This window comes from Tiliqua scincoides, chromosome 1 (genome assembly GCF_035046505.1).
Source record: "Tiliqua scincoides isolate rTilSci1 chromosome 1, rTilSci1.hap2, whole genome shotgun sequence".
NCBI lineage: Eukaryota > Metazoa > Chordata > Lepidosauria > Squamata > Scincidae > Tiliqua > Tiliqua scincoides.
Window position 1 is genome coordinate 221,490,287 of NC_089821.1, and position 23,978 is coordinate 221,514,264.

The following is a 23,978-nucleotide window of genomic DNA, read 5'->3' on the forward strand; positions in this document are numbered from 1 at the left end:
TTGGTGTCATCCTGTCATGACAATAAGATGAAAATGTATTGTCATGAAAGGGGGGGGGGCTTCTAGCGACCACCCGGTGATCCAGGGCAGTGATGCCTAGTGCCAAGCACTCACTCCCTTCCAGTTCCCCACTCTTCCAAGCAGTTTGGACATTCAGCTTGGTGGGACACCAGACCAAGAGATCCGGTTCCCAGAGGGGTTCCCTGGGTTGTTAAAATGCCCTCACTCTGACAGCGGTACCTGCAGAACGGGGAGACTGACAAATCCACTGATCCCAGAACATGGCAGAGGTTTTAAGCCAAAATGTTTTATTAACAGGTGAGGGGGGAAAAAATATTGTAAACAGGCTTGGTTACTTACAAATAAACGTCCCCTGAATAGTGCTGTCTCTGCAGGGAAGCCTCCACATGCAGGCAGAGACTAGGCTGAGAGCATGGATTCCAACTTGGCCTAGCGTAAGCTGAGGTAACCAAGAGCTCCCAACGGCTGAATGCGGAGGACAAACTAACATAAAACCTGACGCTCCTGGCTGACACTTGGTCCCTTTCAGTACCTGGGGCTCTCCCCAGCAGGTTTCTACTCTGCTTGCTCTCCAACTGGCTGGCTCCCCCTGGAACCTCAGAACTGGAGAGAAAATGAAGTCCCTCAGAACTGGAAGGAAAATCCTCCACAATGAAATACTGGTGTTAACAATTTCCTCACGTGTATATTAGGAGACAAAGGCCACAGTCCAAACCTGCGCTGGAGCAGGCAAGCCAGGAGACTTGCGCTGAATCCAACACAGGTTTGTGGGCAGCAGCAGGTCAGCCAGAGGCAAGGGGAAACTCTTCCCCTTACCCCTGGGTAAGGGCTGCTGGCCCCAATGGGTCTCCTTGGACCTGCGCCACCTCTGGAGGTGATGCAAGTCCGAGGGGAGCAGAGCGGCTTGAAGCCACTCCGTTCTCCGTGGGGACGGGGGTTGGGATACGGTATAACTGCTGGATCCCAGCCCCGCATCCAGCTCCCTGCATGCCCGCCCCCGGGGCCGCCCATCGCCCTCCCTCCCTCCAACCAGGAATGCCTCTCTCCCTCCTCCTCCCCGCCCCCCCTACGCCTACCTTTGCCACTTGTGTTGGCGTGGGCATGCCAACACAAGTAACTGCGGGGAAGCCACCACAGAGGCTTATGTCTACCTCTGTGTGTTGGCGCATCTAGATGTGCGGACACGGCTTCCTCGTCAGGAGGCGCAAACATGCTTTATGGCACTTTTGTAACCCTCCCGGGCCGGCCCACGTCTATGTTAGGATTGCGCCCAAAATGACTGAAACTAAGTATGGTTGACAGAGGAATAAATGTCTAGTACCAGATGAGGAAATGGGGTTGGCAACTAATGACACAATCCTAATCTGGCCTCCACTGGTGGAGTGTGCATGCATGCCGTCATAAATGTGCTGTAAGGCATGTTGCAGCAATGCAGAGGTGCATGCCACCAGCACAAAGGCCTGTGCCAGCCTACTAACACCAGTCAGAGGCCTGTGCCCACTGGGGCAGGTAAACTCCCTGTGGGCTGGCAGGGGGAAAGATGAAATGGAGGCAGGCAGAGAGTGTAATGGGGTGGGAGGAGGGTGAGAAGGGGGTGGGGATCAGTCCCAGGAGGGGGTGAGAATGGCAGCAGAGGCCCCCACTGTATCCTATCCCCCTTCCTAGGTCTGATTTCCTGACAGAGGGCTACTCAAATTTGCACCATTATGGGTGCTGAGGCTTACCCAGCACAAGGAAATGAATGTTCCTTTACTCTGAGTTGCTTCCAACAGCCTCCTTTCATGGATAGGATGCAACAGAGGCCATTCCAAAGCTGCTGCATCACTCTGCAGGGCAGGAACTCAACTTCTTCTCAGGCATGAACCTTCCACAGGTTCATAGGAAACCAAGTTTCCCTATTAACAATAATTTAACACCAACGTTTGAAGCTCCTGTCAAAACCAGGTTAAGAAAAAACAATTAACTAACCTTAACAACAGCTAGCATCACTGCCAACATAACGTGTGACCCAGGTTAAAGAGGGAGGGTTCAATACTCACCCAAAAGGAGACAGGAAAGGCCTGGGGAGAGAACATATTTAACTACAGTAAAAATAAATCAATGTTATATCTGGTCTGGTCCAAAGAGAAGCAAAAGCATATACAAAAAAAGAACACACCCAGACAGATCTAAAGTAAGGCAAAGGATTTCAGATCAGTTTACATTAGGAGGCAGCAACAAATCAAATTGGTTGTTATGTGAACTGAATGAAGAGGAAAAAATACTTTTGTGCTGCTCATCGAATGTTCTGTAATACATTTTTTTTCCCTGAGGTACATTCAATTAGTGAAGAAGTTTCTCGGAAAAAAATGATTCAGGATCAATCTAGCAGATCCTTTATTCTTTTGATAGGTCGTTCTGAAATAATTTGATGTTTTCTAGTATCCCCTGACTTTTTAAAAAATAAGTGACCAAGCTATTCCCTTTAAAGTAACCTCTGCTGTCATGATGCCTCTGTGTTCAACTGAGATGAATATTTTCCCAGTCTGATTATTTCTACAGAGAATATCTGACATTTCTTCCATTTGTAAATCTCTCCACAATACACATTTTGCAATATGCCTCTGAATGCCAGTTAGAGGGGAGCAGTGATGGAACGGAAGTAGACTTTCTCTCCTGCTTGAGAATTTGGCTTCCCAGGGGCAGCTAGTGGACCACTGTGGGAAACAGAACACAGGATGAGATGGGCCTTTGGCCTGATCCAGCAGGGTTTTTCTTATGTTCTTATGCTTCTCATGGTCAATCTCAAATATAAATAGTTATTTAAAAATTCAAGCAAATTATAGAATATTTGTCAAACTTTTCAATTAACTATCAGGAGTACATAAAAACAAAACATGATGCTATTGAAGTGTTACACTTTGAGTAAATAAATTTTAATATCCCAAAGGGGCAGTATAGATGTAACACAGCCCTTAACACAGTCACGACACCCCAGCCTGTGGGCCCTGGCCTGTTTCCCCTTAAGGGGCGGGGCAGCCAGGAGGCAGGGAGGAGGCAGCGGAGCAATCCCCAGGATTGCGCCACTCAGGGGACTGCAGGGGCTTGGGTACACTTACCAGAGCCTCCTGAAGCATCCTGGGGATGCAGGGAACCCTATGTGCAGGGCTCCCCGAAGCTTCACAAGTAAAAGAATAATCTAGAAATTGAAAGAATGATCTAGAAAACAAGTGAAAGAATGATCTAGAAATCTTTCACTTTTGAAGCATCAGGGAGCCCTGCAGACAACCATGCAGGGCTCCCTGCACCCCCAGGAGGCTGCAGGAGGCTCTGGCAAGTGTACCCTTATCTGGTAAGGGGGCTGCCTTCCCCCCACATCCGCTGCCTCCTCCCCACCCCCGCAAAAACTTACTGTGGCTTTCAAACTCCCTGGTTATTTGAAAAAGTTTTTGAAAATTTTGACAAATATTCTAAAATTTGCTTGAATTTTTTCAATTTTAAATAACTATTCATATTTGAGATTGACCACGAGAAGCATAAGAACATAAGAAAAGTTAAGAAAAAATATTCCGTGATTAAAGAGAGATTGCACACTTCCTGTCCCCTTCTCATCCTATGAAGAATAAATGTCCTTTCTTGGCCTCAGTTAATACTACCATTAATCACGAGTAACCCTAAGCTGTGTTCTACATTCCTGAGAATTTCAAAACAACTCCAAGCCCTGTTTAACACTGAATCATAGCAATATGAAGATGTTTGGAATTTAGTTGCATTACAGTCAACAGTGGGCAAAAGTTCTCCATCTAAAATTATATTCTACATGTTCATGGAAGAGGTGCAAATTTTTAAATCCTTCCATATGAGCTGCACCTGCCAAAATTTCCTCTTCTATACAATGGTTAAAGATATAAGCGTGCTGTCCTCCATTGTATCTGGTCACCTGGATACATTTCTCTCTCTCAGCTGCACTAATATTTGGATGACTAAGAAAGAGCTTTGAGTTTATCCACAACCCAAATAAAAAAAAGCAACAAACAAAACTGAAGATTTCACCACTTTGGGATTCTGCCACCTGAGCTGGTGCCAACACCAATGCAGTTGTACCCTGCATATCAGTTTCCTCCCACCACTGTTTGTAGAAACAAGGAAGGGGACAGAATAGATGCAGAGCACCCCAATGAAGTTCATTAGACAAGCATTGCAGGCACCTGTCTCAGAGTACTGACATTACATTTCCTCTGCCTCAGGCCTTCTAGCTGAGAATCAAGACATGCAATCTCATTCTTTATCAATTATGTATATTGTTTGTTGTGCTGCCAATATGGCCATATTGGATCCAAAGTGCCCTCTCTCTTGACTTCCTGTCTCTTTCAATTTCTAGATCATCTAACTAGCACTACTTGCTGTAATCAGAATGCAAGGAATATTGGCAATGGCGCTACACAACTGAAAGCTGTACAGTCTAGAATGGCAAGATACATTCGGACAAGAGAACACTGGCTGTGTGATCTCTTCCTCTGCATGAATCTCTTTCCACATCACTGAGCGCGTTTGGGGATCTGCCTTGTTGGGAAAAATCAAGATTCCAGCTAGGGAAAAACTGATTTTCTAAACTCATTTTCATCACAACAACTGCGAAACAGCCTGTATTAGGAAATGTCCCCTGAAGGGACAAAAGTCTCTAGTCAAGAAGGAACAACATTATGGACAAATATTATAAAGGGGGGGGGCTTCTGAGGACATCATATGTTTCCATGAACTACCTCATGGCATGAAAAATAGAATTCATGCATGCACAAAGCCTTCCTTTAATTCCCCTGTTCATGACATCATCTCATGATTGATACAGCAGGCTCACCAGGAGAAAAGCAACAAAAATAAAAAAATGTAAACAGAACATTTTCACTCATTTCGTTATGGACAGATTACCAAGTGCAGGCACATACATTAATCTGGGAACATGTTTAATATAGATGCATCTCTCCTGTTTTCTTCACTGCTAATACTGCATTACTCTATCTTGGCTATTAAACTTCCTTTGTCTCTTTACAGCGTCTAATTGATCTCTTTAAAGTTTTTCAGGTCCTGCCATTCACATAAGAGTCAATCCCATACGAACAATAAAGTTATTTCCACATTGGCACAGTGAACTGAGATCATTCTTGTGGAATGAGCATGAGGTCTCTCACAAAGCAACTGCACAAGTAGGCTCCATTCTCTTTTTAACAAAGTTTCTTTAATTACACTAATAATAAAGTAATGTATGTTTTCAAGGGGGGGAAAGTATAAATTTTGCCCTCCCCCCAAACACCTCATAGATGAAAATCAGGACACTCCTGCACAAGAATACGTGAGTGGAAGCAAAAGAGGAAGAGAGAAGACCAGTGGGTGGGCCCAATGGTATGACCTGGTAAACAATCATGGGGCCAACACAATTCAGACCATACAGTAAATGTGCCAAAAGCAGAAAAAAGAGGAATAAATGTGCACAAAATAAATATGTGGAATAAAAATTTAAAACATTAAAATAAAACAATAGCCATAAGTTCCCAAGCCAGTGATTGAAATAAATGGTAAGTCTCAAAATGGGCTTAGCAGATCAATTGGGAGTTATTACAGCACATGGTTATAAAGCAGGAGTTCCCAAATTGTGGGTGGGGACCCACCAGTGGGTGGTGACCCAATTTTTGGTGGGTCACAAAACTGACAAGCTGATAGCTGACAAGGAAAATATATTGAGCCCTATGGAAACCAAAATGGATGAGCACATGCATGTTCACTTGCAAGTAGGCAAATGTGCCTTAGCTCTTATCGAAGGTCATGCACAGGGGAATGCAAGATTACCAGAATGGGCCTAATCCAACGAACATGGACCTCAACAAATGATCCAGAAGGCCACTCAACCACTGGAAAAAGGATCAAAACAAAGACTTGAGTGGCTGGTAAAGTGAAACTTTTTTTAAAAATCTCATTAAGGTAGGTGGGTCCCAAAAGAGTGTCATTTTAAAAAATGGGTCCCGATGCAAAAAAGTTTGAGAATCACAGATCTACAATCTATAGAATTTATAATCTATAACAGCATTTCTCAAACTGTGGGTTGGGAGCCACTTAGTAGGTCAGGACCGGATTCATGGTGGGTTCCACAGAGCCTCCACCAATGAAAACAAGAGTGATGGAAAGATCAGATAACTAATTGCCTCAAGCTCTGCGGCTATTCAAAAATCAGATCGCTGCTAACTGCCCTGCAAAGAGCTGAGGTCCTGCAGTTTGCAAGATAGCTGCTAATTGCCCTGAAGTTTACAAGGAGCTGAGCTCATGCAGTTTGCGAGCTTGTGTAAATATAGGAAGAAAAGCGTTTAAGCATTTTTTTTTCTGGAGATTTTTTTCTCCCCCCAATGAAAGGTAATAGGTGAAAGAGAGAGCTAGGTCACATAACTAAGCCCCTCAAGCCTGGAAGCTATTCATTAGGGCTGCCTCATTATAAGAAATGGTTTGAGGTCCCCCCAATAAATATATAAAATATTACTTGTAAATAAATTAATATAAAGTTTATTTAATTATAAATCACCATTAAAAAGAAAAACTCTCGTAACCAGCGGGTTATACAGGTTATGGCATTTATAACTAATTTGTGGCTAATGGGGGAAAGTCTGTCTTTCCCACATCATTTTAGGCTGCAATTATATCCATAGTTTCCTGGGAGTAAGCCCCTTTGACTATTATAAGTAGAAATGCACAGGATTGGGCACTTAGGACCCAATTCTATTCATCTTTCCAATGCTGATGCAGCTGCAATACAGCCCTGAAATAAGGGAACAAATGTTCCCTTATCTTGAGAAGGCCTCTGTGACCACCCCTCCACCACAGGATACAGCACACACCCCATTGGCACATCTCCATTAACACTGGAAATCTGGATAGGATAGGGCCCTTAGACAGTTACTTATGCATTAGTAGGCAGCATATTGATATACCCCACCAAGATCTCTCCCTCTGAAAACGTTTTCTACATTTTCCCCACAATTAATACACAGATTAACTGCCTTGTGATACCAGTATAGTGCTGTGCAGACTCAAGGACAAGGCTTGATGGATTGCCCCATAGGCCTTATATTGTCTGCTCCTGGCCTAGTCCTTGAGACATATTGCCTGTAACTTTACAAGACACATGGTAACTACCTACTTGCTGTTCTTGCGTAAATTTCTTCATGCTTTCCAGCCAGCCATGTTGTATCAGTAGTCTGTTATGATTCCTGCCTCCCTCATGTGTCTGCCTTACCTTGAATGTAAGAACAGCCAACACAAGCTAGATGCTACAACTTCCTTCAGGACCCACACTGGCAGCCCAATTCTAACTAATGCAGATGTAGTGGGTCCATACAACCTATGCTGTATCCAGCATTTGTTGAAAGCAGGCTTTGTCCCCTTACTCCGAGTAACACTCCAGCCTACTCAATGGAACTACTAGATTCTGCACCACCTAATTTGCTGGTGCAATTCTGAGCATCCCTGTATAGGGTTTTGGCTTGGGAAGGTGGACAGGATACGGTGGAAGCCTTTTCTGCTAATCCTGCCCTCTCTTAGGCCTGATCCGCCCCTGTTCTGCCTCCTTTGCCCAGAAACACTCCCTCCCCACCCACCCTTCAGCAAAGCTGTTCCACCCAGTGCTTCTCTCAGCTCCACCAGTGACCGATCTTCTGGATGCAGCATTGACAGGGTGGTGCAGGCCTTCCCATGGGCGCTGCTTACTCTCCAGGTGCTACATGTTTGCAACACCCTCAGCCAGCGCAGTAGCCACTGTACCAGCATAGCCAGTACAGCCAGCACAGCCAGTACTTAGAATTGAACTTATTATTCAGTAATTATATACAGTACTGAACTTGTGGTTCAGAATATAATTACATTCAAAGAGAAATAAGGCTTTGATTTCCCATGCCATGGTCTCCAAAATTTCCACAATAAGTTTGATCTCAGTAAAGTTGGATCCTTTGTTGCTCTCTTTTCTCAGGTCTGTGACCTTAAATTCCCAAAAGCAAATATGGAACCCTCATGGTTGGAGTTTGCGATAAAAGCCGCTGAAAATTCAGGGAATTGTATTTGCAAATTGGGGGGGGGCGTTACTGCAAAGAACTGCTATCATGTGTTCCCTCTATCTACAAAACTGCTAACTTGTGATAGCAGAAAACTGTGACTAATGCAAGGAAGTCACTTGGTAGGACTGGGACAGGTTTCAGAGATCTAAATAATGACTATAAAAAACATATAAGCTTTCTTTTATTACTTGCTTGTTTCACACTGCAAGAAGCTGTATTTCTCTGTTGGGAGTGAAACTCAGATAGCAGTTTACATTTCACTGAGAAACTGTCTGACACAAGTATACAACAATTATAACACTTCTATGTCAGGGTAGACAGCCAAGCAAAAAGGTGTAAGAAACTTTTGAAAAGGTTACATGGGACAGCAAGCCTAGCACTTGGCACATGAAAAGCTGTCCGTGTATATATATATGGAATATATTTTAAATAAATGTATCTTACAAGATAGGAATGTGGCTGCAAAGCCCAGATCCTTTCTTTAAAAGCCACCTAAAGATGAGGTGAGGTGATACAAAAGGAATAAATCTTTGAGCAGCAGGAGATGCACTGGAGAATGACAAGAGCAATTTACATTTCTGTAGTTTCTTTTGTGTGCCCAAACTCCCTAAAGCATTTTACAAAGCGATAAACATCATACTAAGCTAGGAGAAGTGATAGGATGTCAATACAGTAGCACCTCTCTGCAACCAGACATAACAGCCATTCGATGCATAGCAATACTCCTACACAGCTCTAAACATGAGGGCCAATTAATCTGTCCTGGTTAGAAAATAAAATGTTTCTGTCTGTGGGTCTTTTTTTAATGTAGTTACCTGGGTGACTGCAAAAATGTGCCTGGTTCTTTGATATCATTGCTCTGCCACACAAATGTGTGAGGTGCATCTCTCCTCAATCTTCTCCTCTTCTTGAAGCATTTGCTTAACCCCTAAATCCTCATAAGCAACTGCAACAAAGGCTTTGATTAAACTGTGTTTGCTTGCACAAACAACAATTATCCAAAAAACAACTGAATACAGCAACCTGCTCCCCTCTGGTAAGAGGGCTGGCACCAAATAATTGCCAGGTCTCCTGAATGTCACATCGTTACCCTTAATCTTGTGCTTGCCTCCGAGTATGAATTTCACCCTCCCCTCAAACACCTCACAGTTGAAAACTGAGACAGCTGTTAGCAGCTGAACAAAATACTGCAGCAAAGACGTAAGAAATGTGGCGGACAATAGTGGAGTCATTAACACAGATGGTAACTGTGACAGGTCTAATAATTATTAGCAATTGCTCAAACTCTACCAATTATTTGATCTATGTCTGCTTGCCAAGCTTTGCTCCCCCAAACAAGTTAATAATAGTTAGCACATGTATAATGTTCAAAGAGCTTCCTGTATGTTATCACAGCAATCGTTACAACAACCCTGCAAGTTACTGCATTCTTACCGCAGTCTGGGGCAGGTGGAAGGTGGATAAAATAGAAACTCTTTCCACATTTTAATTCTGCACAACAGTTCACTAATCATAAAGATGCAAAATTTAGCAGTGAATGTGACAACCCATAAATTGCCCATCCCCCTCCAATTAGTTTTGCAGAATACAAGTTTATTGCTATTCTCATGCCCTTGGGGAAAACTCATTGGTCTCTGTGCAATCAGGCCTTCAAACACTCTGTTTCATCAGTACATGCAAACAGACAGACACTCACACATGGCAGCAAGAGCAGCCTTACAACTATCCTCCAGGGGTCACAATTGGGTTACAAATTCTACACAACGTGATAACTGAGCAGCCTGATTTAGAACAATTTATTCACATCCTTCTTCATTAAGATTCAAATGGAATAAGTAATGTAGAAATTGAACAGATACAGAAAATGGGCATAGCTTGCTCCTGTAGTCAGTAAACATTTATTCACTAAGAACAGATCTCTCCTGTTCTCTCCCCTTCCCACATTCTTTCTTCCTCCCCATCTTTTCTGCTTGCTGTTTTAATGCATAATTAAGAAGGTCAGAATTAATGAAGCAGTGTGGAGTAAAGTTCAAGGAATCCCCAGGCACTATTTATTCTATTAGATCTCAGGCGTGAATGTCAGATTGGCAGCGTAAGAGGCAGAAGCAGTTAAACTGGCAGCAACCCAGAAATGAAACTACCAAGGGAGACTTACCTGCAGTGTCAAGTCATTCCTGAGCTCCCTCCCTGCAAATATCACACGCAACTGGTCAGCTGGAACTCGCTGTCGCCTAGCAACCGCCTCCTTGAGCTGGAAGATGCTGGTGTCTGAATCAACCTCCACTGGGAAACCATGGCTGGAGTTGAACCTGACAAACACTGACCAAGAACAAGACAATTTTTTTTTAAAGCCTGAATATTCTGAATCTTAGAATGGCATAAGAAGCAGCGCTGTCTGAAACATGGACAACAGGGACACTGGTACTGTAAAACCTTAGTATTTTTTTAATCATTTTAAAAGGAAGAACTATGTCATGTTGAAATTATTATTTTGAAAGGCGTTCCAAGTTACAGTTTCCATCATGCAGTCATTTTAAGCATTATGTTTTTAACCTCATCCTGAATTAGTTATGATACTAGAGGAAAAGGTAGATTTTATTAGTACTATCCAGAACAACGAATTTCAATTTATTCTCACCCTTGAGAGAGATTGAAATAAGAACTCTGCATGTGTTGGGTGTGTGCATCTATGTCTCTTTGGCATGTATGTGCACAAGTATGTTTGTGCGCACATGTATGTATACACTTGTGCACATACATGCCAAAGAGACATAGATGCACACACCCATCACATGTACATACGTATTTAGATCTCTCTCAAGAGTGAGAATAAATTGAGGGTGAGAATATATTCTCACCCTTTATATTATATATAATTGCTGCAATTGTATATAGTATAAAATACACACACAGAGAAACATACTTGCTGCAACTGTACTAAAGTAACCCTTGAAAGAACATTCTTTTTCATACAGTGGTACTGATTCATGCACACTGGCCTCCCAGTGATATAATTGTCCAAAAATAATGGAGAGAAAATTATATACTGCCTGCAGTGCCTTAAGTCTTTTCTGGCATAGTGTGGTCTTTCCAAGCATTCTCTTAAATGTCTGCAGTACATAACTCCTGCTAAAATATCCTTGCAGTGCCAACAATTACTTTCAAAGACAGCCTACAGTCATTGGTTGAGACCCCCCCACACACACACAACATTCAACAAATAAGCCCTAAACTGCAGCCATTCTCTTAGTATAGTGCTTCTCAAACTAGTGGGCCGTGACCCACCAGCTTGAGAACAAGTGCCCCAGGCTAAGCTAGGATAAGGGAGAAGGCAGCAAAGCGATCCATAGGATTGCGTTGCTGTTGGGGTCGCAGGGGGTTTGGTCAAACCTACCCCTGCCCACAGCAGCCTTAAAGGGGTGCAGGGAGCCTCTGCAAGGTTCCTCATGTCTCAAAATAATTTTTAAAATGTGATCGCAACACACTTCCAGTTTTGCAATTGTGACCCAGAAGTGGGTCGCAATCACATTTTTTATTATTTTGAGGCATGGGGAATTCCATGGGGTTCTCTGCACCCCCAAGAGGCTGCTGTGGGCAGGGATAAATTTGACAAAAGCCCCTGTGACCCCGGCAGTGACATGATCCTGTGGATTGCATCGCTGCCATCCCCCCACCCCCACCAAGATTTACATGAGGTCTCAAATTCCCTGTGAGTTTGAGAACTGCTGACTTACTAGGATTACTTTCCCCTCTTAATTAATATAATCAAATGTTACATTCTTCAGGTCTGGATGCAATTTATTGAAGTTGTGGATGCCTAACAATCTAAATAGATGTAAGAGTTCTCCCAGTCCCTCTGCATCCATTTACATGCAAGTATTTAATCCTATCACCTATTTCCAGACAAGCATTCAGAAACATAGAGCTTCACATAGACCCATTCATTTGCACCAATACAAATGCTTCCTCATGCTTGTATCCAGCTTTATTTGCCAACTTACAAGGCATACAGCAAAGAGTTGGTGATGATATATTAAAAGACAGAAGTAGAAACCTCTTTCAGGCAACTAATGGTCCTGTTTGCTGGTTAAATTATCAATTAATTTCCCCCAATCAGTTTTGAGTTCTGTTGCTGCACTGTGACCCTCTTCAATCTTCTCAGCAGAAATGGCTGCCTTGTATTTTTGATACCTAGACTATGGTAAAAACGCTCTAGGAAAAAAAATTTAGGCCACAATCCTTTATCCTGGGAGTAAGACCCACTGAGACTTGCACAGGATTGCACTGTTAGATCCCTAATATATACATATAGTTAAGTAGTTCTAATGCCTACCAAAACATATGAGGTTCTGCTTTTCTATCTCAGTCTTCCTAATATTGTTCAATATTAGGAAGACAAAAAAGGGACAGACCTGATCTAAGTCAACTACTATGTCCATAGTGAAGAACAAATATAGCCTCATACATTTCAGATCCAAGATCAATACTCTATTCCAGTGCTTCCCAAACTTTTTAGCTCCGGGATCCACCTTTAAAAATTACCATCTATCATGACCCACTAGACTAGTCTCCAAACTGGAAACCGCTGTGTCCCGAAAAAGCCTTCCCCATCCCAAGCAGCGCTTTCTGTTCTGCCACTGTGCTGCATTTCTTTCAGGTTGATCTGGAAACAGGAGTGCAGAACAGTAAGCACCACTCTTGGGGAGGAGGGCTTTTCCCAACCCCGGATCCAGCCCATGGGTTGAGGTTTGGAGAACCCTACACTAGACAATATTTTTATTTATTAATAATTGTGATCCTGTACTTCCAAGGCTTCTGGAGACCTACATATACTATGTGGGTGTAGATATTTTCCAGGTTCAAGACTGTTCCCCCAAACCTTTACGGACATTCCAGGCTGAACTGGAGAGCAAGATGCGTAGATGGGAACTTCCAAGCCAGACAAAAGGCTGAAACTAGGTTCAGACGTCATCCATAGAGAATGTCAATTACAGAGAAATTTGGAAAATGTGACATTTTAGTTTGGGGTATGAAGATTACCTTATGTCACAAATTAGCATTGCAGTTAATGATTTTCTTTTGTAAACTGGGCAAGGGTACTTGCTAAGTTGCTGCTGTTGTTGCTTTTTTTTTTTTTAATGTTTCAAAAACTTTTCACAACCCACCAAAAATTGGCTTGTGACCCGCTGGTGGGTCCCAATCCACAGTATGGGAAACACTGCTCTATCCCACTCTGTGAAAACCATATTTCCAGTGCTCATCAGAGGTTTATGGGAAATTCCCTTGTACTGACTCAGTCTTGGGACCCAAGCCTACCCAACATCCCAGCACTGATGCAGCCACAATGCAGCCCTGAGGAGGCTTCTGTGACTGTGCCTCCCCCCCCAGTGCAGGTAGCAGCACACACCCAGTTGCCACAGCTGCATCAGCGCTAGGAAGTTGGATTGGGCCATTAGTCAATCTAGCTCAGCATTGACTACACTGACTGGTAGTAACACTCATTTCAGGAGGGACCATTTGCAACCCTACCTGAAGACCAGGGCCTAGGAGAGGGGGGTAAAGGGGGTACCCGGGCCCAGGGTCAGAAAGGTTACCCAAGAACCAAAGGAGGGGGGTCCAGAAATTTCCTGGAATCTTATATTTTCCAATCTCACCCATATGGGATGCTGGGGGCATTGCTGTGGGCACATGGCAATGACTACTGCCACAAGCCATACACACCAGGCCCAGGAATGCATACATTCCTTAACAGTGTCACATCTGGGAGGAAACCAACCTGCTACAGTAGCTCTTTCACTAGTGGATCTGCTTACCATGAAGCTGGGCAACAGCTATTGCAGAAGTCGGTTTTGGAGTACACAGGACACTTTCCATTCTAGTGTGAGCCTCAATACAATGATACTTATCTCCTGCAATGATTTTCTATATTTCAAAGATTTTAGTATGTTTGGTTTTCTGCATTACTGTATCTCGCTGCCAACGCGGTGCAGGCAGGTAGACCTGAGCTCTGCATTGGGAAGGCTGGTACACTTGCACTCCAAAGACTATTCTGGCTATTGCCGCTTTCCCCCTGCCTGTTGCCCCCATTCTGCCCACACCCATTGCCACCCCCCCCACTCTGTTTCACCCCCGCCCTCTTTGAGAAGGGGCCCAAAAGAAACTTTGTACCCCCTGATAAAATTCCTCTCAGAGGCCCTGCTGAAGACAACAGAGATAGAACTATGGATCTTCTGCACGCAAAGCAGGTACCTACCAAAGAGCTCCATGGCAACCCCATAAGGGTCGTGCGAACTGACTCCTTGAGTGGAAGGAATGCCCTATACATGCCTGCTGCTTCATTTCATGAAAAGATCTTTTGTGCAGTGAGTGCAAAGAAGTGGATTGAAATGGCATTGATCTTCATTTTGTTATAGAACTGCTGCTGTGAGTTAGCTATTTGGCATAGGGGCTGGAAAAGAGGGGGCTGCTGCAATCCTATTCCGACTGCTCCCTTTCAGAGGAGTTACTGAAAAAGGGCTGCTTTGCTGCATCCTTCTGCGTTGCACTGCCACTTTTTCAAAACAGGCTGGGCAGAGTATGCTGGGAGCAAAAGAGTACTCTGGTCTACTTGGTTACCTTGTTGCTTCCTTACCTACCAAGCCCCTTCTTCATAACAGGAGAACACAGCATGCTTGGTATGCTCTGCCTGGCCTATTCTGAAGAGGCAGTCATGTGGGAAATGCAGTGTGGTAGCAGAGATGGCTCAGTACACACACCTAAATGGGGGAAGCAGAAATTGGAAGAACCACTTTGGGTGCCACCACCTTTGCCTATGTCTGCACAGAAGTGTGATTCTTCTTTTCCTCATTGTTGGGGCATATCCAGGAAATGAGCCTAGGACCTGTGAGAGCTGAACTATTCTCACTTTGAGTGTATCCTGTCCATAGACCAACAAATCAGTCAAAGTTACAGTCTTCCTGAGCAGGACTGAGGCCTCAAACCTCTGACCTCAAGTGAGCCAGCTGGCATCACTAGCCTCATTCAGTGTAGACCATGTGTCCAATTAATTAAGGATGCAATGCTGAGTGCACCTTGGGCCAGCTCAAGTCCCTTGCGTCAGCCCATGAGGGCTGCAAACGTGCCTTATGGCACATTTGTGCCTCCTCAAGAGTCAGCTGGGCTGACGCAGGGACGTGTGCTGGCTCACGGAATCCAGCCTCTGCGCTGACTCTGGCAGGGTGGGTTGCGTCGGCCGAGCTCAACCAACGCAAGGGTCTGGGTTGGGTGGAAGGGAGGCATTCCAAGGCGGGGGAAGGGCTGTCCTGGAGGCAGATGAGGAGTGGGAGGTGGGGCTGGGACCCAGCTGTTATGTTGGATCCCAACCCCGTTCCCTGAGCAGTGCAGGACAGCTCCAAGTTGCTCAGCTCTCCTCTGACTTATGCCACCTCCTGAGGTGGCACAAGTCCAAGGAGACCCATTGGGGTTGTGGTGGCTTACCTGGGGATAAGGGGAAGAGTTTCCCCTTGCCTTTGGCTGAGCCACTTCAGGTCCCTACCTTGCACTGGATACAGTGTAAGCCTTCTGGCCTGCCTATTCCAGTGCATAATAGGATTGCGCTGTAACTGAATGATACATGGCCCAGTCCTTAAGCAGCAAGACCCTGGCTCGCTGCTGTGAATCAGCTGCTGCCTAACACACAGAACACACTGCTAGCAGTCATTTTCAAGTTACTGCCACAAAGCAGTGGCAGCATTCGCAGCCTTCCACTACAGCCAGCGTGGGGAGGCAGTTTGTGGGCAGGGAGGGGGAGTAATAGGGCATGTTGGGGGAAGAATGGGGATATATCAGGGAGGTAGGGGCAGATCTGGCAGCAGCTGCATACGAAATATCTTATACTCTCTTTTTAAAATTTCCCCACCCCTTTTCTCTCCTCGGACATATGCCACCAAAAGGGAGAGCATTTAAGACAAGAACTTCTCTCTCATCTGAAGGGCAACACTCCAGCTGAAATGGATACAGATGAATGCTCAATTGTACTGAGTACTAGGACAAACTTCTTAGTGATACGAGTTTCTTAGAAGTAGGCACTGTAGATGGAATTCTTCAGAAAGACTTATACAACTGCATTTGGTCTCTTTAGGGAAGCACTGCCTTACTGTAGAGTGAAGAATAGATAGGGCGCAATCCTAACCCACTTTCCAGCACCGACATAAGGGCAATGGAACTCTGAGGTAAGGGAACAAACATTGCCTTAGGGCTCCATGACTGCAGGATGTAGCACATGCCCTACTGGCACAGCTATGCCAGTGCTGGAAAGTTGGTTAGGATTGCACCCATAGTCTGTGAGAGGTGAACTATTTTAAATCAAATGCTTCTAAAAGTCTCCAACTGATCCCTGTTTGCCCCAGTATAAATCCTGGGTAACAAGATAATTTCTGTAGTTGTTCAATATTTTTGTTGATGTAAATTAGCACACAATTTAAATGTTTTTATAGCCATTTCTTATGGTGGGTCACAAAGGGATCTGTTGTTAGAGGTTAGCAGAAGATATATTTTTCCCTTGCCTTCTGTTGTGAACTATGAAAGAAGGGTTCCTACAGCAAAGCCTGAAGATTTTCCACATTTCAAAGATAACTGTTCCTTGTGAGCTGTTCATAGTTCAACCTGCCAGTGTCTTCCCTGTGGCAGTAATTTTAAAAAAGTTTACACACCACATCTTTGTCTGTTATTCTCCTCATATCCAAATAATAGGATTCCCTTAAGGAACAAACTCTTAAGAAGTGATTTAGATGCTAAGTCCACCACCCTCCAAAAGAGCCTGAAGCCATTTTTGCCACGTTACATTATGTGACATGACCTGGTTACTGAAAGCAGTGCGTTATAAACAATATGTACTACAAAAGAGGGTGGCCATTTCAAGGAGAGAGAGAAAAGATATAAATTCCAAACTTCAGCAGGCTTTAAATATTACAATATGCATTTATTATCACTCCAAGTTATGTTTGAAACACAACATCAGGTTTTTTATAAAATCATTCTCTATTTAAGAAAATCTATATTCTGATATGAAATCCCCAAAGCCTTGGTGGGATTCACTGAGTGCATTAAAAGCTGTAACTCTGAAAAGAAAGACTGGGGACTCCAGGATTTCATGGACAGGCAATGTCTAGGATCCATATTTATTTACTTGCATTAAAACAGAAAATGAATTAATGCTATTGATTCAATCTGAAATGTCGATAAACTTGTAGAATGAGCCATATCAGTAAGGGATGTTTTAAGCTATATAATTATCAATATATGTATGGGCTCAACATGCTAAAAGGGATAGTGCACACGCACTAACACACACATTCAGTGGCAGCAAGGTTTGTAATTTTATACATGAGCAAACAAGCATGGAGGAGAGTTGTGCCAAAACAACACTGGAGTTATATGCACCTTGGAAGGAAGGTACATTTTCCATCAAAGGAAATGTAGCAGGACCTACTGCCAACATCCCATTTCAAGTGGTTAAATCATCACTGACGCTACAAAACTTACACTTGTTCTGGAGTTGCAAGAACCATTTCTGGACACAGGTACGTATGTTTGCTGGCACAGGGCATGTAACACCAGATGTTCCTACTACTTGCCATGGTGTTTCCACCATTTGTGTCAACATTCCTTAAATCACATTTTGAGCTGTCTAAAGAATACCAAAGGTACAAATAAATTAAATGTTTACAAAGTCCTTCAATCCGCAGAGGGATAATGAATGGCCAGGAAAGAAAATTCACCTTACAAGAAGATGAGCAGAAATCAAATCAAGTAAAGCAGAGTCTTTGGTGCCTAGGAGCATGTGATATATGCAGAGACCCAATCCAGACACAGAAACCAAAACAGACAGCAGTAGTCTTTGGGTGCTGGAGAAGAGCACACAGACTCATTCCATCGAAGAACTTTTACTGGGTAACCTGAGACTCAACTAGGAAAAGGTAGTTTGCTATCAACACTCAAAATTAGGAAGCCCAGACAGAAAGAGACCACCTTGGGAAATCTCCCACCCAGATTACCAGAGAGCTCCAAAGCCCAGGGGGATGGCTCCTTAAAATGAAAGAGTAACAGAACATTTTGGTAGATGGGAGCAACCTGCACCCTCTTAAGTGAGGTAAACAACAAAACAAAATTTAAAAAGCAATGGCTTTAAGCCAGGCAAGGATCCTAATGATAAAAGGGAGAGGCGGGTAAAGTAGCAGAGGATGCCAAAAGGGAAGTGGCAAAATAAACAAAAACCCTGATGTAACTACTTGGGAACTTTTCTTGCCAGGTACTTTGCTTACTTAATCTGTTTCATGGTCTTGGTTCTTACATTCACACTTGCAGCAAAATGAGTGGGAGAGCCCTCAAGAAGCAGAAGATATCCAACTTCAGACTTGGGCACATGCACAGGGGCTATGTGTGACCCTGTTTTCATAGCCTGGGTCATAATGAGGATTGACCTGTGGGACTGGATAATGGATAATGGGGTGGGGGTTGACCTGAGTTCCTTAATTTCCTGTTCTTGGATAACAGATGAGCTTCAAGGTCCAATGAATTGGCTCAGAGCCAGATTCTTTGTGTACCAGTGAGTTGGGGAAGAGGGTGTTCAAACAATAAACAACAATGAGGGATAAAGGTCCTCCATCTGGATGACCTGGCAGCCTCTTGAGAATTCAGAGGCATGACAAAAGCCTTGGGGAGAGCGGACTACAAAGATTCAAAATACAAAGCATCTCCAGAAAATGTTCACACACTTTAGAGAGTCAAATTTATTATGCTAACTTTCACACACATTCTAATACTAAATTTCACACACATACTGCATATTGTATACACACAGAAACAGATGCTTGATCCAGTTAATTAATTAGACCAAGTGCTTGAAATGTTCCCCATTGGCATCTGTACACTGCTGACATCATTGACTAAGGCAGAGTTTCTCAAACTGTGGGTCAGGACTCACTAGGTGGGTTACAAGCCAATTTCAGGTGAATTTCATTTCAATGTACATTTTATTTTTGATACGTTAGACTTGATGCTCCCATGGTATGTGACTGCATTTGGGAAAATGTTGTAGACCTGTACTTTTAACGGGCTACTGTGCATTTGCTTCTAACAATGATAGTTATGGGGTTTACTTCTGGGTAACTGTGGATAGGATTGCAGCCTTTGGGGTGTTTGGGGAATTTTTTAAACAGATCAGTGCTTGAGAGGGTTAGAAGGGTTCTTTATTATTATTATTATTATTTTATTAATTTATACCCCGCCTTTTTGCCCAACGGGCACACAAATTATTAAATATTTAAAATATTATTTTAAATAATTTTTAAACTTATACTTATTGTAAACTTTTAATTTACTTAGGGCGCAATCCAAACCTACTCAATCCAAACCTGCGCTTACCCCTGGGTAAGGGCTGCTCACCCCAATGGGTTTCCTCGGACCTGCACCACCCCTGGAGGTGGCGCAAGTCCAAAGAGAGCGGAGTGGCTTGAAGTTGCTCTGTTCTCCCCAGGGATGGGAGTTGGGATTCGGCATAACCGCCGGGTCCCAGCCCCGCGCCGGCTCCCTGTGTGCCTGCCCCTGGACCACCCATCACCCACCCTCCCCCTGCCCAGAAACGCCCCCCTCCTGCCTCCTCTCCACCCCTCCATGCCTACCTTCGCCACTTGTCAGCACAGGTGCGCCGGCACAAGCGGTGGCAAGGAAGCCGCAGCAGAGGCTTCTGCTGGCCTCTGTGCGTCAGCGCATCTAGATGCGCCAACGCAGCTTCCTCCCACGGAGGTGCAAACGTGCTTTACGGGGCTCCTATGCCGGCATAAGTGCCAGTTAGGATTGCGCCTTAGTTAGATTTTATTGTACGGGGGTGTGAAATATTTTCCTGCTTGATGATATCACTTTCAGCCATGACATCACTTCCAGGTTAATGACATTGCTTCCGGTGGGTTCTGACAAATTGTCCTAAAAAGTGGGTGCCAGTGCTAAAAAGTTTGAGAAACATTAGATTAAGAGATCTGAAAACATCTAACAATATGTACTGGGATGGTTTTGGGCACCTCTTCAGTTGCTTCCCTTAGACGTGTTGCAGTTCTTCAGTAATAAAGCGTATAAATTAGAGCTTATTAAAATGTGTGTACATTTTCTGAGGAACATGTAGATGAAAAAGATAGGCCCACCCAAAAAAAGGATTTTCACCACAGTGCCATAGGACTCTGTTGTTTCTGGTGTAACAGAAGGACATGTCTACCTCTCTGAGAGTGGAATCTGCAACACAGACACTTCACACACTTTTGAAGAAGAAAATAGTGCCAATTGGGCAGCTACGTGTATGGAACTCCATGAGGCAGTTGCATCACAGATCACAGAGATGCAAGGTGGAAGGGAAGGACATGCACCCACCCTTTCAATCAAAGACAGTTACCGCCTGGGTAAGTATCTAAATTGGTCTTTTGGGTAGCTTCAGGGAGGGGAGAATAAGAGAGAACCCCATTGAATCTCTAGCAGTCATACCCACTGTAGATTAGGGCCTCTTTCCCTTACTCAACAGAGCAAGACACTTGCAGGGGAAAGAATGATAAAACTAGGGAATTTTCAATACCGAAGAACTGCCAGAATCCCTGATCACCACCCAAGAGTTAACAGTAACTCCATTGTAACTAAAAGTCACTCAGTCAAAGAGGCTTCAAAACATGCTAGTAACTGCAATGGATGATGGAGCAAAACACATTACAGCAATACACACCCATTGGCCATGTATCAAAAGATTAAATCACCAGAAGCCCTTTATTCCTAGTAAATAAAGGCACTGACAAATGAACAGCATTTTTTTTTAATATAATAGTTAATCTTTCACACTCTTCAAATTAGTAATGCTATTCGACAGTTCTTCAGCACTGCACTCTGTTTAATGTAATTGTGTTTTCAGTAACACAGCACAGCTCTTGGTCTTTTTACAATCCAACAAACCTAGAAGAACTGTTGCTCAATGATTTAATACCACTGCAAAAACATACATACATATGAGAGGGGGCATATCTGCATTACACATAATACTCCTAGTAGAATATTCATCTTTCCCTAATCTACCTGCAAATGACAGAGAGAAGGGAGACCAGCAGTAAATCCTACTTACACTATTCTGATGTTACAGGGGCATTGTAACTTCTTTGCCCTATCAGGAACAGTTACCATCAGATATTTTATTCATTTTCTAAACAAGTCAAAAGGGAAATTACATAAAGTAAGTCATCCCCTTCTCACAGAATGAGCTCTATATTGAACTAAAATGTATAGGAGGCAAAAGATTCTCTTTGCATAATGTCAATTGCAAAGATTATGCAGCAGGATCAGGAAGTGAAATGGACAAAGAATCTTTATGACACTTAGGGTGCAATCCTACCCTACGCTGGAAAAGGCAAGCCAGGAGGCTTGTGCTGTATCCAGCATAGGATAGTGTCCATAAGCAGCTCAGCCAGAGGCAAGGGGAAATTTCCCCTTACCTCCAGGTAAGGGTTGCTGGTCCCTATGGGTCCCCAACCGCCCCCAAGGCTGCCCACCGCTCACCCTCCGCTCACCCTCCCCCCACCCAGGAATGCCTCCCCCCCCCCACCTTTCCTGCTTGCGTTGGCCCAGGGTGGGATTGCGCTCTTAAGGACTCATGGTCTTCAGTCCTGTACACATTAACTTAAAAGTAAGCTCAAATGAATTCAATGGAACTTTTGAACAAACAGGATAGGTCAATAATTAATGTATTGTACCTCTCATGACATCACATGACACTGCCTCCACCATCACAGAAGGCAGCAAATCTAACTCCTACCACTTTCCCTTCTTTGCATGGTTCAAACCAAAAAGGAAATGTGGGACATTACCACCATTACTTTTGGATTTGTTTAAAAAGGCTGCACAAACAAGGAGAAAAATAAGGGAGTTGGGGGAAAGCATGCTGCCTTCTGATTCAATTCCTGTTTGCTTTTAGCAGGAAGCAGATCAGAATGGCTCTGTTGGGAGTGGACTTCAGGGAGGAGGCAGCAGACTTGGGGTGAAACTCACCCTGAACCTTTTTACCACTCCCTGCAGCTCAATGAACTATATAGTCACTTCAGCTTTGGGCCACCCCTGCCTTAGAGTTGCAAGAAGGTTCCTCTGTCACCAGAAAGCTAACTAGAAAGCTCTGTGGTCTACATATTTCAGCAGCCTTACCATTTGAAAGGTTTATATTGAAGCAAGATGGGAATCCGCATATACTGACAGTGAGGAGTGTGTGCAAAGAGAGGAGAGAAACATACATATTTCAACCAACACCAGTTGGCCTATTTTTAGTGAAATAAAATGCTTTAAGATGACTAAATTATTATCAGCTATACTGATGAAGTTTGCCCTTGGTACTAAACATTTATTTTGGCATTTGTATAGAACAAAGATGAAATCAACAGGACTTTAGGATTTCTTCTCCCTCTTAACAATCAATGCACTTCAATATATAGACAGAGTCCACACACATTGAGTACACGGAATAGCAGAGGATGTGTGAGAAAATAGCTTTGTGTGCATAAGTAATCTTTAAGACCATCAACCATGGGCAAGGCACTTTGTTTGCCCTCTCCCCCTTTCTCAAAGGCAGGGGAGTTTTTATATGGAGAGGGTGTAGGAACTAACAAGAAGAGCTACCTAGTGGCGGTTGCAATTGGGTCATTTCAACAGGGCACTGACTTCAAAAGAGCAAGGGCCAATTTGGAAGGATGTGCAGCTTTCTGAAGTGAGAAAGCATGCAGACTCCCCCAGCTGGGAATTCACCCCATCACTAAGTTGCATGCATCATATTTATAGTTCCAGCCATTATTGTCACTACAAACATGATATAGAAAACAAAGCCTAAGAACACATTAGCAATATTGAAAGGTTGTACAAATAGCATCTATAAAATTCAGAAAATTAGAATATTCTTGCCTCCCAGATTTATAATGATTCATGGGTCATACAACATTTTGACAGTACATTCTTTTCATATCAACACACCTTTTCCTAAGCTTTCCTAAGTCAATTCTGGCTGTTCTGCTTGTTAAATTTATCTGGGTTAGGAAGTACAGCTATAATTTTGCCCTGGTGATTAGTATTGGCTATGCTCTCTCTCTCCCTCTCTCTCTCTCTCAGACTCACAAAGAGAGTCTGGTCCAACAAGAAGCTGACGGAACATACCAAGATCCAGGTCTACAGAGCTTGCGTCCTGAGTACACTTCTGTACTGCAGTGAGTCATGGACTCTCCACTCACAACAGGAGAGGAAACTGAACGCTTTCCACATGCACTGCCTCTGACGCATTCTCGGCATCACCTGGCAGGACAAAGTTCCTAACAACACAGTCCTGGAATGTGCTGGAATCCCTAGCATGTATGCACTGCTGAAACAGAGACGCCTGCGTTGGCTCGGTCATGTCGTGAGAATGGATGATGGGCGGAACCCAAAGGATCTCCTCTATGGTGAACACGTGCAAGGAAAGCGCCCTACAGGAAGACCACAGCTGCGATACAAGGACATCTGCAAGAGGGATCTGAAGGCCTAAGGAATGGACCTCAACAAGTGGGAAAACCTGGCCTCTGAGCGGCCTGCTTGGAGGCAGGCTGTGCAGCATGACCTTTCCCAGTTTGAAGAGACACTTTGCCAACAGTCTGAGGCAAAGAGGCAAAGAAGGAAGGCCCATAGCCAGGGAGACAGACCAGGGACAGACTGCACTTGCTCCCGGTGTGGAAGGGATTGTCAATCCCGGATTGGCCTTTTCAGCCACACTAGACGCTGTGCCAGAACCACCTTTCAGAGCGCGATACCATAGTCTTTCGAGACTGAAGGTTGCCAATACTTACATGCTCGCTCTCTCTCTCTCTCTCT

At 43.9% G+C, this 23,978-nt stretch overlaps 1 protein-coding gene across 2 annotated transcripts in view; it reads right to left on the reverse strand.

Annotated features, from left to right (window-relative positions):
* PRKN (parkin RBR E3 ubiquitin protein ligase) overlaps window positions 1–23,978 on the reverse strand; it is an 862,188-nt gene that overhangs the window by 684,048 nt on the left and 154,162 nt on the right. For both annotated transcript variants that reach the window (XM_066616280.1, XM_066616297.1), the window contains exon 2: window positions 10,249–10,412. In XM_066616280.1, the coding sequence (XP_066472377.1) occupies window positions 10,249–10,412 (164 nt within the window). The remainder of the gene's footprint in view (window positions 1–10,248; window positions 10,413–23,978) is intronic.